The sequence below is a fragment of the Alosa sapidissima genome, chromosome 12 (assembly GCF_018492685.1).
Source record: "Alosa sapidissima isolate fAloSap1 chromosome 12, fAloSap1.pri, whole genome shotgun sequence".
Taxonomy (NCBI): domain Eukaryota; kingdom Metazoa; phylum Chordata; class Actinopteri; order Clupeiformes; family Clupeidae; genus Alosa; species Alosa sapidissima.
The window spans coordinates 36,062,737-36,074,286 of NC_055968.1; the positions used below are offsets into that span (position 1 = coordinate 36,062,737).

Consider the following 11,550-nt stretch of genomic DNA (forward strand, 5'->3'; position numbering starts at 1 on the left):
AAATCAGATCCTAAGTTGTGTGTCGCACATGCAAACGGCATACGTATAACTTTCAAAACAACGACTGAACACTGAATGTCAATGTCAAGTTTGTCATGTTTATGATTTTCTCTGTGTTGTCATTTTAACTTCTCCAACTACTAGTGAGAAATCTGCCCTAGCTGGGTGGGTCGCCAACTCAATTCCTCCCTGGATGTGACGTTTCACACATGCCGTATTTCTCATATTACACCTTAGGTTTACACCATACTGCAAGGAATCTTTGAAGTGAGACAGCAAGACAACTGGTAAGGCAAGAGTAACGTTAGATGACAAGCTAACGGGACGCACTGGTTCGCTATCTTAGGATATGTGCATTATCACTACAATATTGATACATAATGTTCGCATTTGCCCTTAGATGCAGTGTAGCTATTTTTAATGACTCATTTGAACTAACCATTGTTAGCTGACTAGCGAGCTGTGTAGCAGCTACTATATTACAGCTGGTATGGCTTAAACAAGTTGGCTAGCTTCGTAAAATTATCAAAATGTCAAAAAGCTCGTGTTGCTTTTCAGAGAGTATGCTTGCTAAGAATATTATCTGCCATTCTGAATAGTTTCATATGAACTCTGTTCAACTGACAGCCCAAGTATCAGTGCTTTGATAGAACAGGCTAGCTAGCTATGTTAGCTAACTTGGAAGTTCACCGGCGTGGGTTAGCTAGGACTAGAAATTTCTGTGATGCATCCAGCTTCTATTTAGATCTAGCATAGCTAGCTAGCTATTGCGCTCAGGCAGCATAGCAAATCATGTACTTGCATAGTTAGCTAGTTGTAATCATAGCCATGCTTAAGGAGTCAGTAGTCTGGCTTGAGGATAAGTTAACTGATGTTTTGATAATATAAGGACAGTAGATATAACGCCATGGTTGCGTAAGGATCTATGGTAAGGATAAGCGAAGTTGGCCTTCTAGAACTTCCTTGCTAGATTGCAAATATTAGCCAACTAGCACTAGCAGGCTAACGTTTCCTAATGCTTCTCTAATCAGAGAAGTTGTCTACTGTTCCACAATGTCTGACAATGTGTTTCGCTCGCAACCTCCTATTGCCACTAACTTAGCATTTAATATCTCACAATAATATTGACGGAAAGATGTCAGAACGGAGGCTAGGCATACGGCATGCCAAATAGGCTACTAATAAATAAATAGCAATCATCAATAAGAGAACGACGGATCTGACACGACTGTTTTCATTTATCAATATATGAGCCAGTCAGAGCCTTATTTGCAATCTGAAGGTGGTCCTACAGGTCGTTTACAGCCTTGTTTTGATTGTCACCATTTCAGGTGTACTCACACAACTCTTGATACTTTGTGAGGTTTCATCCTCCAAGAAAGATGACGGATACCAAACGTCTCGCGTTCTCCATCATTCAGTTCCTTCATGACCAGGTGAACTCCGGCGGGTTGTCGTCGGACACTCAGGAGAGTTTAGAAGGTACTTCAATATGATGTGTGTGTTTTGGATTGCATTTCTGAAGTTGGAGGTCACGCACCAATGTTTACTCTTGACACACCTTTGTTCCAGTTGCAATCCAGTGTCTAGAGACGGCCTTCAGCGTTTCCACGGAGGACCAGAGTCTAGCTGTCACCCAGACCTTACCAGAGATCTTTGCCTCAGCCACAGCAAAGGTGTGTAATAACAACCCAACATTCTGTTACGTATAATGTTTGTGCATTTGTGTACAAGTGTTACAACAAGTGCCTCTCTTGCCTTTTACTTGCAGTGTCCTAATGCCTCCCAAGCGGAAAACAACTCCAGGGTGCACTCTCCTTCAGCCGAGCAGATTGCAGAAGCTGAGCAACTCAAAACTGAAGGTATGGGCCGAGCTGTGAGATCACCTGTTCACTGAGTTTGGTTTAGCTGATCAGTGAGTTTGGTTTAGCTGATCAGAGCTGTGAGATGACCTGAGCAGTGAGTTTGGTTTAGCTAATCAGAGCTGTGAGATCACCTGAGCAGTGAGTTTGGTTTAGCTGATCAGTGAGTTTGGTTTAGCTGATCAGAGCTGTGAGATCACCTGAGCAGTGAGTTTGGTTTAGCTGATCAGAGTTTGGTTTAGCTGATCAGTGAGTTTGGTTTAGCTGATCTATTACTAAATTTAGTGCATCAGTAGAACTGGGGAGGTGAGGAAGCAGAAGGTGAAGTTGTTGGCTGTGTTCCAGTAACCGTACGTTGTTATACACTCTGTCTTTTAAATATTCTACTTTGTGTCTTCTATGTCTTTAATTGCTGTATTTTATGTACTTTACTACATTAATATGTACTTTAAAACAATATTGTCCTTTCATACTTTTATTTACTGTTATTCTTTGCTTTTGTTTATATAAAGCACATTGAATTACCCCGTGTATGAAATGCGCTGTATAAATAGCCTAGTCTTGGCTTGAGTGAGTCACCATCTGCTAGTGTCAGTGACTCTAAGGATAGATGCTGTTACCGGGGGAACAATAAGTCATGATGTCACTGATGTAGTGTTGTATGTTGTCACAGGGGGAACAATAAGTCATGATGTCACTGATGTAGTGCATTGTATGTTGTTACAGGTAACGACCAAATGAAAGTTGAGAATTTCAGCGCTGCTGTGGAGTTCTACTCAAAGGCTATCGCACTTAACCCTGAAAATGCTGTTTACTATTGCAACAGGTATAGACTGACACTTTTACCCTCATAAGTTTGGCTTCAGTCATGCTATCTTGCCTTTGCACAGATTGACATTGCTGTAGAATATGTTTGGTCTGTAATATTGCATAGTTGAATTATTTGATAGGGCTGCTGCATATAGTAAGTTGGGAAACTATGCCGGAGCTGTCCAAGACTGTGAACAAGCCATTGGGATTGATCCAAACTACAGCAAAGCCCACGGGAGAATGGGGTACTTATGCTTTACCATATCTTTCTTTTTTATGTGACTGGTGCTGTGACTCGCGCTAAGGTGCACAGATGTGACATAAGCCAATGGTCTTGTTCAATTACAGGCTGGCGCTGGCAAGTTTAAACAAACACACAGAGGCTGTTAGCTATTACAAGAAAGCACTGGAGCTGGACCCGGACAACGACACGTACAAATCCAACTTGAAAATAGCAGAACAGAAGATGAAAGAGACCCCAAGTCCAGTAGGTGTTTGGTGTGACATCTGTAATGTCCGTTAAACCATGAGACTTATCCGAGCATTCAAATCTGCCTCGTCAGCGCTTCTCACTGTCCACGCTTATCTTCTCCAGACAGGGGGAATGGGTGGAGTGGACCTAGCCGGCCTTCTCAGTAATCCTGGATTCATGAACATGGTGAGGGTGACATCTTGGACTTACTTCTACAAAATTAGGTTGGATCATTCACACCTGTGACTTGAAATGTTAACTGAAACAAACTGACTTTTTTCCCCCATTAGGCATCAAATCTGATGAATAATCCTCAAGTTCAACAACTGTGAGTAATATGGATGCTGTGTTAATCTCCTCTGTCCTCTGGTTAGTGCACTTTGACATTTGTGTGGTTCAAGTAAAGTAAGGTGGAATTAGGTTGCTTTTGGTGTAACATAACTAAACTCAGACTGTTGCCTAAACCAGAGACTTTCTAATGAGGGGACACAGCACTCAAACCCCTCCATAGAAATGCATAGGGTTAGTTTGGAACGGCAATATGGCAGTTAAGTTATCTACGCGTATCCCGCCCCTTCCGTGGAAAAAAAGTGATGTGGGGTGTTGTGAATACATCGTGCCAATCATGTGGGGTGTTGTGAATACATCGTGCCAATCATGTGTTGTGATCCCGCCGCTGGAGCAAGGTTTGTGTCGCGATGCCTCGCACACGCGCATTTCTGCCAAAATAGATGCCCGATATTAAGTGCCCAAAAGGCGTTAGAATATGGCCACCGAGTGTAGGGACTTGGACTGTTGTGCTACTGTTAGAGTGTAAATTAGTGTTCTCTTGCACATAGTAATGCTTATTGTAATTCAGTTGTTTACATCTGACTTGTAAAGGACTGACTGATTTGTGTGGCTCTCATGATGGCTTGCCATAGTATTGTAGCTTACATCTGGCTTGCATGGCCTCTATCTTTCATAATATCTATTTGTGAGGACACCAGTACTATTGAACTCAATTGCTTTTTACAACTTGCTAGTCTTATTTAAAGCCGCTGCTGAGTAGGGGTTGAAAAAAAAAGAATTGAGATGGCACAACATGGCAGCTGTTCTGCTGGTGATAAGTTATCGATACATTGACACCAAGTTTCTGTACATTTTTTTGTAATTATTCCATCTGACCGACATGATGTCTTGTGTTGATCAGGGTATCTGGGATAATGTTGATCAGAATGGCTATGGCTATGTAATTTCTGTACAGACATATGGCAATATGTACCCCCCCCACACACACACACAAACACACATATCGCAACATTTTACTGTACACATCATCAACCGTAGTATCTTGTGTTGATCTGGGTGTCTGGGATGATGTCTTGTGTTGATCAGGGTGTCTTGCGTTGATCAGGGTGTCTGGGATGATGTCTGGAGCCTATGCTGGAGCACCCGGAGCACCTGGAGCGGTACCAAGCGCAGTACCAGGAGCGATACCAGGCGCAGTACCAGGAGCTGGACCGGAGGCAGCACCAGGAGTCGGACTTGGCGCCGGACTCGGAGGCCTAGGAGGCCTAGGAGGCCTTGGAGGAGGACTAGGAGGAGGACTAGGAGGAGGCCTTGGAGGAGGAGCGACAGCAGCAGGAGGAGCGGGTCCCAACGACCTCTCGGGACTCATCCAGGCGTGAGTCCCATTTAAGTACTGACTTGTTTTCAAGTGACTTGGCATCAGAAGACGCTGTCTGACTGACTGACTGACTTGTGATCCTGCTAAGCAAGTCTTGCTTTAGTCTGATTTTGTGTGTGTGTGTGTGTGTGTGTGTGACAGAGGCCAGCAGTTTGCCCAGCAGATGCAGCAACAGAACCCAGAGCTGATTGAGATGCTGCGGAGTCAGATGCGCAGTCGGCCGCCCAGCTCCAGCAATGACGACCAGCCTTGACCACCTCACAGGTGAGCCCTCACTAACCTTGACCACCTCACAGGTGAGCCCTCACTAACCTTGACCACCTCACAGGTGAGCCCTCACTAACCTTGACCACCTCACAGGTGAGCCCTCACTAACCTTGACCACCTCACAGGTGAGCCCTCACTAGCCCCTCCCTTCACAGGTGAGCCCTCACTAGCCTTGACCACCTCACAGGTGAGCCCTCACCAGCCTTGACCACCTCACAGGTGAACCCTCACTAGCCCCTCCCACCTCACAGATGAGCCCTCACTAGCCCCTCCCACCTCACAGGTGAGCCCTCACTAGCCTTGACCACCTCACAGATGAGCCCTCACTAGCCCCTCCCACCTCACAGGTGAGCCCTCACCAGCCTTGACCACCTCACAGGTGAACCCTCACCAGCCTTGACCACCTCACAGGTGAACCCTCACTAGCCTTGACCACCTCACAGATGAGCCCTCACTAGCCCCTCCCACCTCACAGATGAGCCCTCACTAGCCCCTCCCGCCTCACAGGTGAGCCCTCACTAGCCTTGACCACCTCACAGGTGAGTCCTCACTAGCCCCTCCCTTCACAGGTGAGCCCTCACTAGCCCCTCCCTTCACAGGTGAGCCCTCACTAGCCCCTCCCACCTCACAGGTGAGCCCTCACTAGCCTTGACCGCCTCACAGATGAGCCCTCACTAGCCTTGACCGCCTCACAGGTGAGCCCTCACTAGCCCCTCCCACCTCACAGGTGAACCCTCACTAGCCCCTCCCACCTCACAGGTGAGCCCTCACTAGCCCCTCCCACCTCACAGGTGAGCCCTCACTAGCCTTGACCGCCTCACAGATGAGCCCTCACTAGCCTTGACCGCCTCACAGGTGAGCCCTCACTAGCCCCTCCCTTCACAGGTGAGCCCTCACCAGCCCGCCAAGAAATCCCACATGGTGAGCTTGTCACTTGTTCACTGCTGTGGTCCTAAAACCCCAGCTAGCATTGTCTGGGTACTTTTGAAAATGTTAAGGGGTCCTTGTTCCAGTGCATCGACACAACCGGAGTTGCGCTTTAATGTTGGGGTGACAAGAGTCCCAAACTTCACCCCATAGCCACTTTTTCACCTTCCCCAAACAGAGAGGCCACTCTGGCAAAGTATTGTAAAAAGCACTTCTTATTACACATGCATTAATAGTCTGTAGGTACACAAACATACATTATGCATGGACAACACAAGTATGTGATATTACATATAATATATGCATGGACAACATAAATATGTGATATTACATATTGTTACATAGGTTGTTACACTCTACTTCATTATGTAGATACCCTGCAACAAGGACCCCTTAAAATAAAGTGTTACTGAAAATTCATGAGCAGTTGACACTTTTAATTATTATTACCCACTTAAATTCCCCTCTGGTTGTTTTTGTGGCCTCATTTTGGATGTGGCCTTCATTGTAGCTTCATCTCCTCCTTAATGCCATCACCACTGCAGTGACAGCAGTCAAACTTAAGTATTAAACTATTGATATTGTCATTGTTAGTATTAATATTACTATTATGCTTAATGTAGACTTTCAAACTTTATTTGAAACTATTATTTTTTAACTCATGTAGTGTTCATATACTCTAGGTCGCTTTGGACAAAAGCATCTGCCAAATGCCATAACATAAGCAGTTTTTATATCACAGTACATTATTGGTTTGGGGGTTGGTCTACGTGCTACTAACCTAGGCCTGTTCTTTGCTTTTTAAAGGTGAATGGCTTGTGCAAGGACTCCAGAAGACAGACTGTCCGTTTTTTTTATTTGTATAATTCTTGCTACCCCAGGGATAAACCCTGGTTTATGACAGGAGTATAAAAGAGCACGCCTGGCCCCAGTCTTTGACTTCTCCAGTCCTGCCCATTGAATCACGTAGGAATGACAGATCTAGTTTCAGGTGTCTGGACTGCAGCTGGATCCGAGCACCTCACTCAGACACCCTCACTGTAGCACCTGCTGTGTGTATATGAATATAACATGGGGCTACTAACATTTGCCATTGAACCTTGTCATATCGGAAGGAATGATCTGCAAGTGAGTGATTTGTAGACTGCTAAGGAGCCCCATCTTAGGCTGCCGGGGAGGCTGGGGTACAGACACTGTTCTGTACTAAAGGGGGGTGACATGGCGTAGGACCGGGGAGCCAATGTAACGTGGAATGCCACATAAGATTAAAGTATTGTCATCTCATTTGAAGGTTATTTTGTTCTTCTCTGAAGCAGTGTGTTAATATTGCACAGTTGGAGTCCAATTGTGACAGTTTTATGAAAGTATATCAACATGTGACAACTGCCCCTCTTTTTCTTTGTCCCACAATACTGTCATTTTGAATAAAAGAAATTGGAAATTTTACATCGTAAACTGAAGGGTCTTCCTGTTCATTTTGAAACAATGCTGTACATTTCTTCATTGTCGAGCACATGGCATGGCTGTACAATATAACTCGCAGCATTACTAGACCTATTGTGTATTGGCTACCACGCCACAGTCGTTTTATTGTCATTGCAAGATTTGACTGAAGTCTTTTCACTGCTGTCTAATGACCTAATAATCAGACGGACTAATATTAATGAGCGAAATCAAAAGTGTCTATGTCACTGAATAACAACTTTATCAATGCACCAAAGCGGCAGTAGCAGTCACTGCTGACTAGAATGAAACATGTTCTCCTAGTATTAAACACAAAAATATGATCTGTTAAAATGTAATTTAATTTAGATAGAAATTAATGAATTAATCATTCTTTTTAAACTGGGAACTGACCTGAATCTGATCATGCACACTGATATGGCTACAAGCAGCATTCTACACCGACCTCTTATTTTGGTATTCTGCGTCACATCCTCCATTGCTGACTGGCTGCACAAGGCTGACAGGACAGGTGCAACAGCGTTTCCAAGCAGCAGGAAGTATCCGAGGAGGAAGAAACAGGTAGATTAACCATGTCTCGATGTACAACATTTCTAAATACACATTATATCTAAGGAGTTCGCTGCAGCGTGGTGTGGTAACGTTAAATGTGAAAAGAGTAACGTTAATGTTTGAAAATAAGATGCGCTGATGACGACTAAATACCTACTAGTTTACTAGCATGCTATCACAGGTGAACAGCCTCTGTTTACATCAGCTTGAGTTAGCAAGCAATTTCTTGGTTGAAAATTCGCCCAAGCTGTTCAGTCACTATTGCGGTTAACCCCCGTTATTTGTGTTTATACCACCAGAGTCACTATTGCTAACTCGTAAACAGATGTTTAGCTAGCTAACCTAGCGTTATCAGATTTTAGCTTCTTGTTTCCTTGTTGTCTCCTAACGAGGAAATTGCAAACGTAGCTAATGATGCACTGTATCGAACTGGACATATATTTGATTGTATTTACGTTCATCTAAACGAATCTAATGTTATTAATGTCTCCATGCGGGTTAGCAGAGTTAGTAGTGATGAACAAAATGGTAACGTTACAGGTTGCTGACACGTTATTTCCTCTCACATCTGTGGTCGAGCCATTTATTAACCTAGCTCGTTAGAGAACCGTGACTAAATAACCTGCACTGAAAGCCAAGGCGACCCTGAGCTCATCAGCAGGTGTGAGAAAGTGTATATCTTTTTGAGAGAGGCACATGCTAATATCATGATATAACTTGTCTGATTAATATATCTCTATATGCAGTCTCAAAACTTTTGTGTTTACAAAGGCAGAACTACAGAGAAAGACATTCTGTGAAATGATTACTGTAAACAGGTTGAAAATGAGAATGTCATCAACATATGATGGTAGAGTTTGATCTTAATGAACTATCTTATGAACTGCGCTTTGTAGGCTGAAGCTGGGATGTCGTCTGTGTACATCAAAGGAGGAGAGTGGAGATGACAGTACTGGCCAGTGGCGGTGAATTAAGCGTCTTGCAGAGCAACAGAGTCTCCTGACCGTGGCCATTACTAGCGTGTTACCATGGAGATGGTGGTAGCTAAGATCCTGTGCCTGCTGGGTGTGTTTGCGCTCATGCTCGGGGGCATCCTGGTGCCCGTGAGGGTGATGCGAGTGGACAGCGAGAAGGCCCAGCGGTACCGGAGAGCCGTGGCCTTTAGCAACGCCTTCGGAGGCGGAGTCTTCCTGGCCACCTGCTTCAACGCTCTGCTGCCGGCGGTCAGGGAGAAGGTGGGTTCACAGAGGACTGACCAGCGCGTTTAAAACTCTTTAACTGACCTGCGCGTTTGAAGGAGGTTCGGAAGGTTCACAAAGACCACACATGGATAACGGTTAAAGAAAATATATTTATTCAGTAATGTATATGTAATTAATGTCATTTATTTAGTAATATGTAATTAGTTAACTATAAGTATAAATACTCTTTTGATCCTGTGAGGGAAATTTGGTCTCTGCATTTATCTCAATCCGTGAATTAGTGACACACACAGTGAACACACAGTGAGGTGAAGCACACACTAATCCCGGCGCATTGAGCTGCCTGCAACAACAGCGGCGCTCGGGGGGTTAGGTACCTTGCTCAAGGGCACTTCAGCCGTGCCTACTGGTCGGGGTTCGAACCGGCAATCCTCCGGTTACAAGTACGAAGCGCTAACCAGTAGGCCATGGCTGCCCCAGTTGTTCATACATTAGTTAGTTAATGTGTATGTAATCAGTATCTATTGCACCCATTAGTTAGTAATGCATATGTAATTACTATACATCCATTAGTTAGTAATGTATATGTAATCAGTATCTATTGCACCCATTAGTTAGTAACGGATATGTCATTAGTACCTACCTACATTGCACACATAGTTAGTAATGCATATGTCATTACTATACATCCATTAGTTAGTAATGTAAATGTAATTAGTATACATCCATTGAACCCTCCAGGTGGAAGAGGTGCTGAAGGCGGTGAAGGTCAGCACGGACTACCCTCTGGCCGAGACCATGATGATGCTCGGCTTCTTCCTCACCGTGTTCGTGGAGCAGGCTGTTCTGACCTTCCGGAAGGAGCGGCCGTCTTTCATCGACCTGGAGACGTTCAACGCGGGCGGCTCAGAGGCCGGCAGCGACTCGGAGTACGACACGCCCTTCATCGCGCCGCCCCGCGGGGGGGCAGCGGCGGGGCACGGGCACCACGGGCACTTCAGTCCGGCCGAGCTGGCCCGCGCCGGCCCTCTGCGCCTCGCCAGCCTGGTCCTGGCGCTCTCCGCCCACTCCGTGTTCGAGGGGCTCGCGCTGGGCCTTCAGGAGGACGGCGCCAAGCTGGGCAGCCTCTTCATCGGCGTGGCCGTCCACGAGACGCTGGCAGCGGTGGCGCTCGGGGTCAGCGTGGCCAAGGCCGGGCTGCCCATGCGGGACGCCACCAAGCTGGCGGTGACGGTGAGCCTGATGATCCCGGTGGGCATCGGACTGGGCATGGGCATCGAGACGGCGCAGAACCTGGCGGGCAGCATTGTGTCGGTGGTGCTGCAGGGCATGGCGGCCGGGACCTTCCTCTTCATCACCTTCTTCGAGATCCTGTCGCGCGAGCTGGAGGACAAACACGACCGGCTGCTCAAGGTGCTCTTCCTCATCCTGGGCTACGGCATCCTGGCAGGCCTCGTCTTCATCAAGTGGTGACACACACACACACACACACACCAGCACATCCAAAGGAAATACTTGTTGGTGTTACCGCAAGGCAGCTGGCCTCTTTAAATTAACCAAGGACGGAGTGAGGCGGTCAGAGAGGAGATTTGACCCCTATGACCCCTATGACCCCCCTTGCCTGCTGTGTCTGCTCCAGTATGAAGTTCGCCTAATGATGTCTCATGAAGGAAGCCATGTCACACACTATCCTCTTTTCGCTCTTTTCTAACATGCTGTTTGTTTACAAAAGTCAAACACTAAAACCCTTGCAGGAGAGGGCATATCTGAGAAGAACTCTACAGGAGAACTCTACAGGAACCCTTGCAGGAGAGGTAAGAAAAACTCTGCAGGAACCCTTGCAGGAGAGGGCACATCTAAGAAGAACTCTGCAGGTGTATGGAGTACATAACTGGCACATAACGTGCATTCATGTGTGGGCCTGTAAAGAAGCATTTATGAGGTGGTCGATGGTCTACTGTTGCAGAGCACTAGAACTCTAGCATAGGGAGAAGTGTAATAGCCATCTTTTAGCATACTGTGCACTGTTATTGATGTATGTTGGCATTATTTACCAGTAGATGTTTTGTTTAAAAATGTGGATAATCTACAGTACTGTCCTAATGTGTTGCTCAGATTACAGCAGAAAAGTTAGTTCATCAATAATCTTTCAGATATGATTGGATGTGCCTATTAGCAGGAAAGCACACTAAATTATTTATCTGCCAGAAAACTCAACTTGAACCGCAGGAATCGATTGGTAACTTTGCAATCTGTTACAATCAATCTGCTGCGTCTCAGGTCACGCCTTTTACTATTAAATGTGACTGAAGGGGTTCCGCTACT

The 11,550-nt window shown here is 45.8% G+C and overlaps 2 protein-coding genes across 4 annotated transcripts; both read left to right on the plus strand.

The window, feature by feature from the left end:
* The first annotated feature begins 177 nt into the window (after positions 1-177).
* On the plus strand, positions 178-7,453 carry sgta (small glutamine rich tetratricopeptide repeat co-chaperone alpha). Of its 2 annotated transcripts, XR_006021058.1 has the most exons (13): positions 178-287; positions 1,332-1,482; positions 1,573-1,676; positions 1,772-1,862; positions 2,589-2,688; positions 2,813-2,917; positions 3,021-3,159; positions 3,268-3,330; positions 3,435-3,472; positions 4,541-4,810; positions 4,955-5,173; positions 5,206-5,491; positions 6,815-7,453. XR_006021058.1 is itself a non-coding variant. In XM_042056556.1 (12 exons), the coding sequence occupies exons 2-11, from the start codon at positions 1,383-1,385 to the stop codon at positions 5,064-5,066; spliced, it is 1,122 nt and encodes a 373-aa protein (XP_041912490.1). In that variant the 5' UTR covers positions 178-287; positions 1,332-1,382; the 3' UTR covers positions 5,067-5,077; positions 6,815-7,453. The 2 variants fall into 2 exon arrangements, 1 of the variants encoding a protein (XP_041912490.1); XM_042056556.1 differs by lacking the exon at positions 5,206-5,491 and having other exon boundaries at positions 4,955-5,077.
* Positions 7,454-7,944: 491 nt separating this feature from the next.
* LOC121678163 (zinc transporter ZIP3-like) lies at positions 7,945-11,267 on the plus strand. 2 transcript variants are annotated; one of them, XR_006021175.1, is made up of 4 exons: positions 7,945-8,032; positions 8,920-9,258; positions 9,967-11,039; positions 11,075-11,267. XR_006021175.1 is itself a non-coding variant. In XM_042057445.1 (3 exons), the coding sequence occupies exons 2-3, from the start codon at positions 9,052-9,054 to the stop codon at positions 10,696-10,698; spliced, it is 939 nt and encodes a 312-aa protein (XP_041913379.1). In that variant the 5' UTR covers positions 7,945-8,032; positions 8,920-9,051; the 3' UTR covers positions 10,699-11,267. The 2 variants fall into 2 exon arrangements, 1 of the variants encoding a protein (XP_041913379.1); XM_042057445.1 differs by having other exon boundaries at positions 9,967-11,267.
* Positions 11,268-11,550: the final 283 nt, after the last annotated feature.

Excerpts from the sequence above, each read along its gene's own strand:
- sgta (XM_042056556.1), top strand. The coding sequence starts at position 1,383 with ATGACGGATACCAAACGTCTCGCGTTCTCCATCATTCAGTTCCTTCAT. Across the intron at positions 1,483-1,572 it reads CACTCAGGAGAGTTTAGAAG|TTGCAATCCAGTGTCTAGAG; the intron begins GTACTTCAATAT and ends CCTTTGTTCCAG. Across the intron at positions 1,677-1,771 it reads TTGCCTCAGCCACAGCAAAG|TGTCCTAATGCCTCCCAAGC; the intron begins GTGTGTAATAAC and ends TTTTACTTGCAG.
- LOC121678163 (XM_042057445.1), top strand. The coding sequence starts at position 9,052 with ATGGAGATGGTGGTAGCTAAGATCCTGTGCCTGCTGGGTGTGTTTGCG. Across the intron at positions 9,259-9,966 it reads TGCCGGCGGTCAGGGAGAAG|GTGGAAGAGGTGCTGAAGGC; the intron begins GTGGGTTCACAG and ends TGAACCCTCCAG.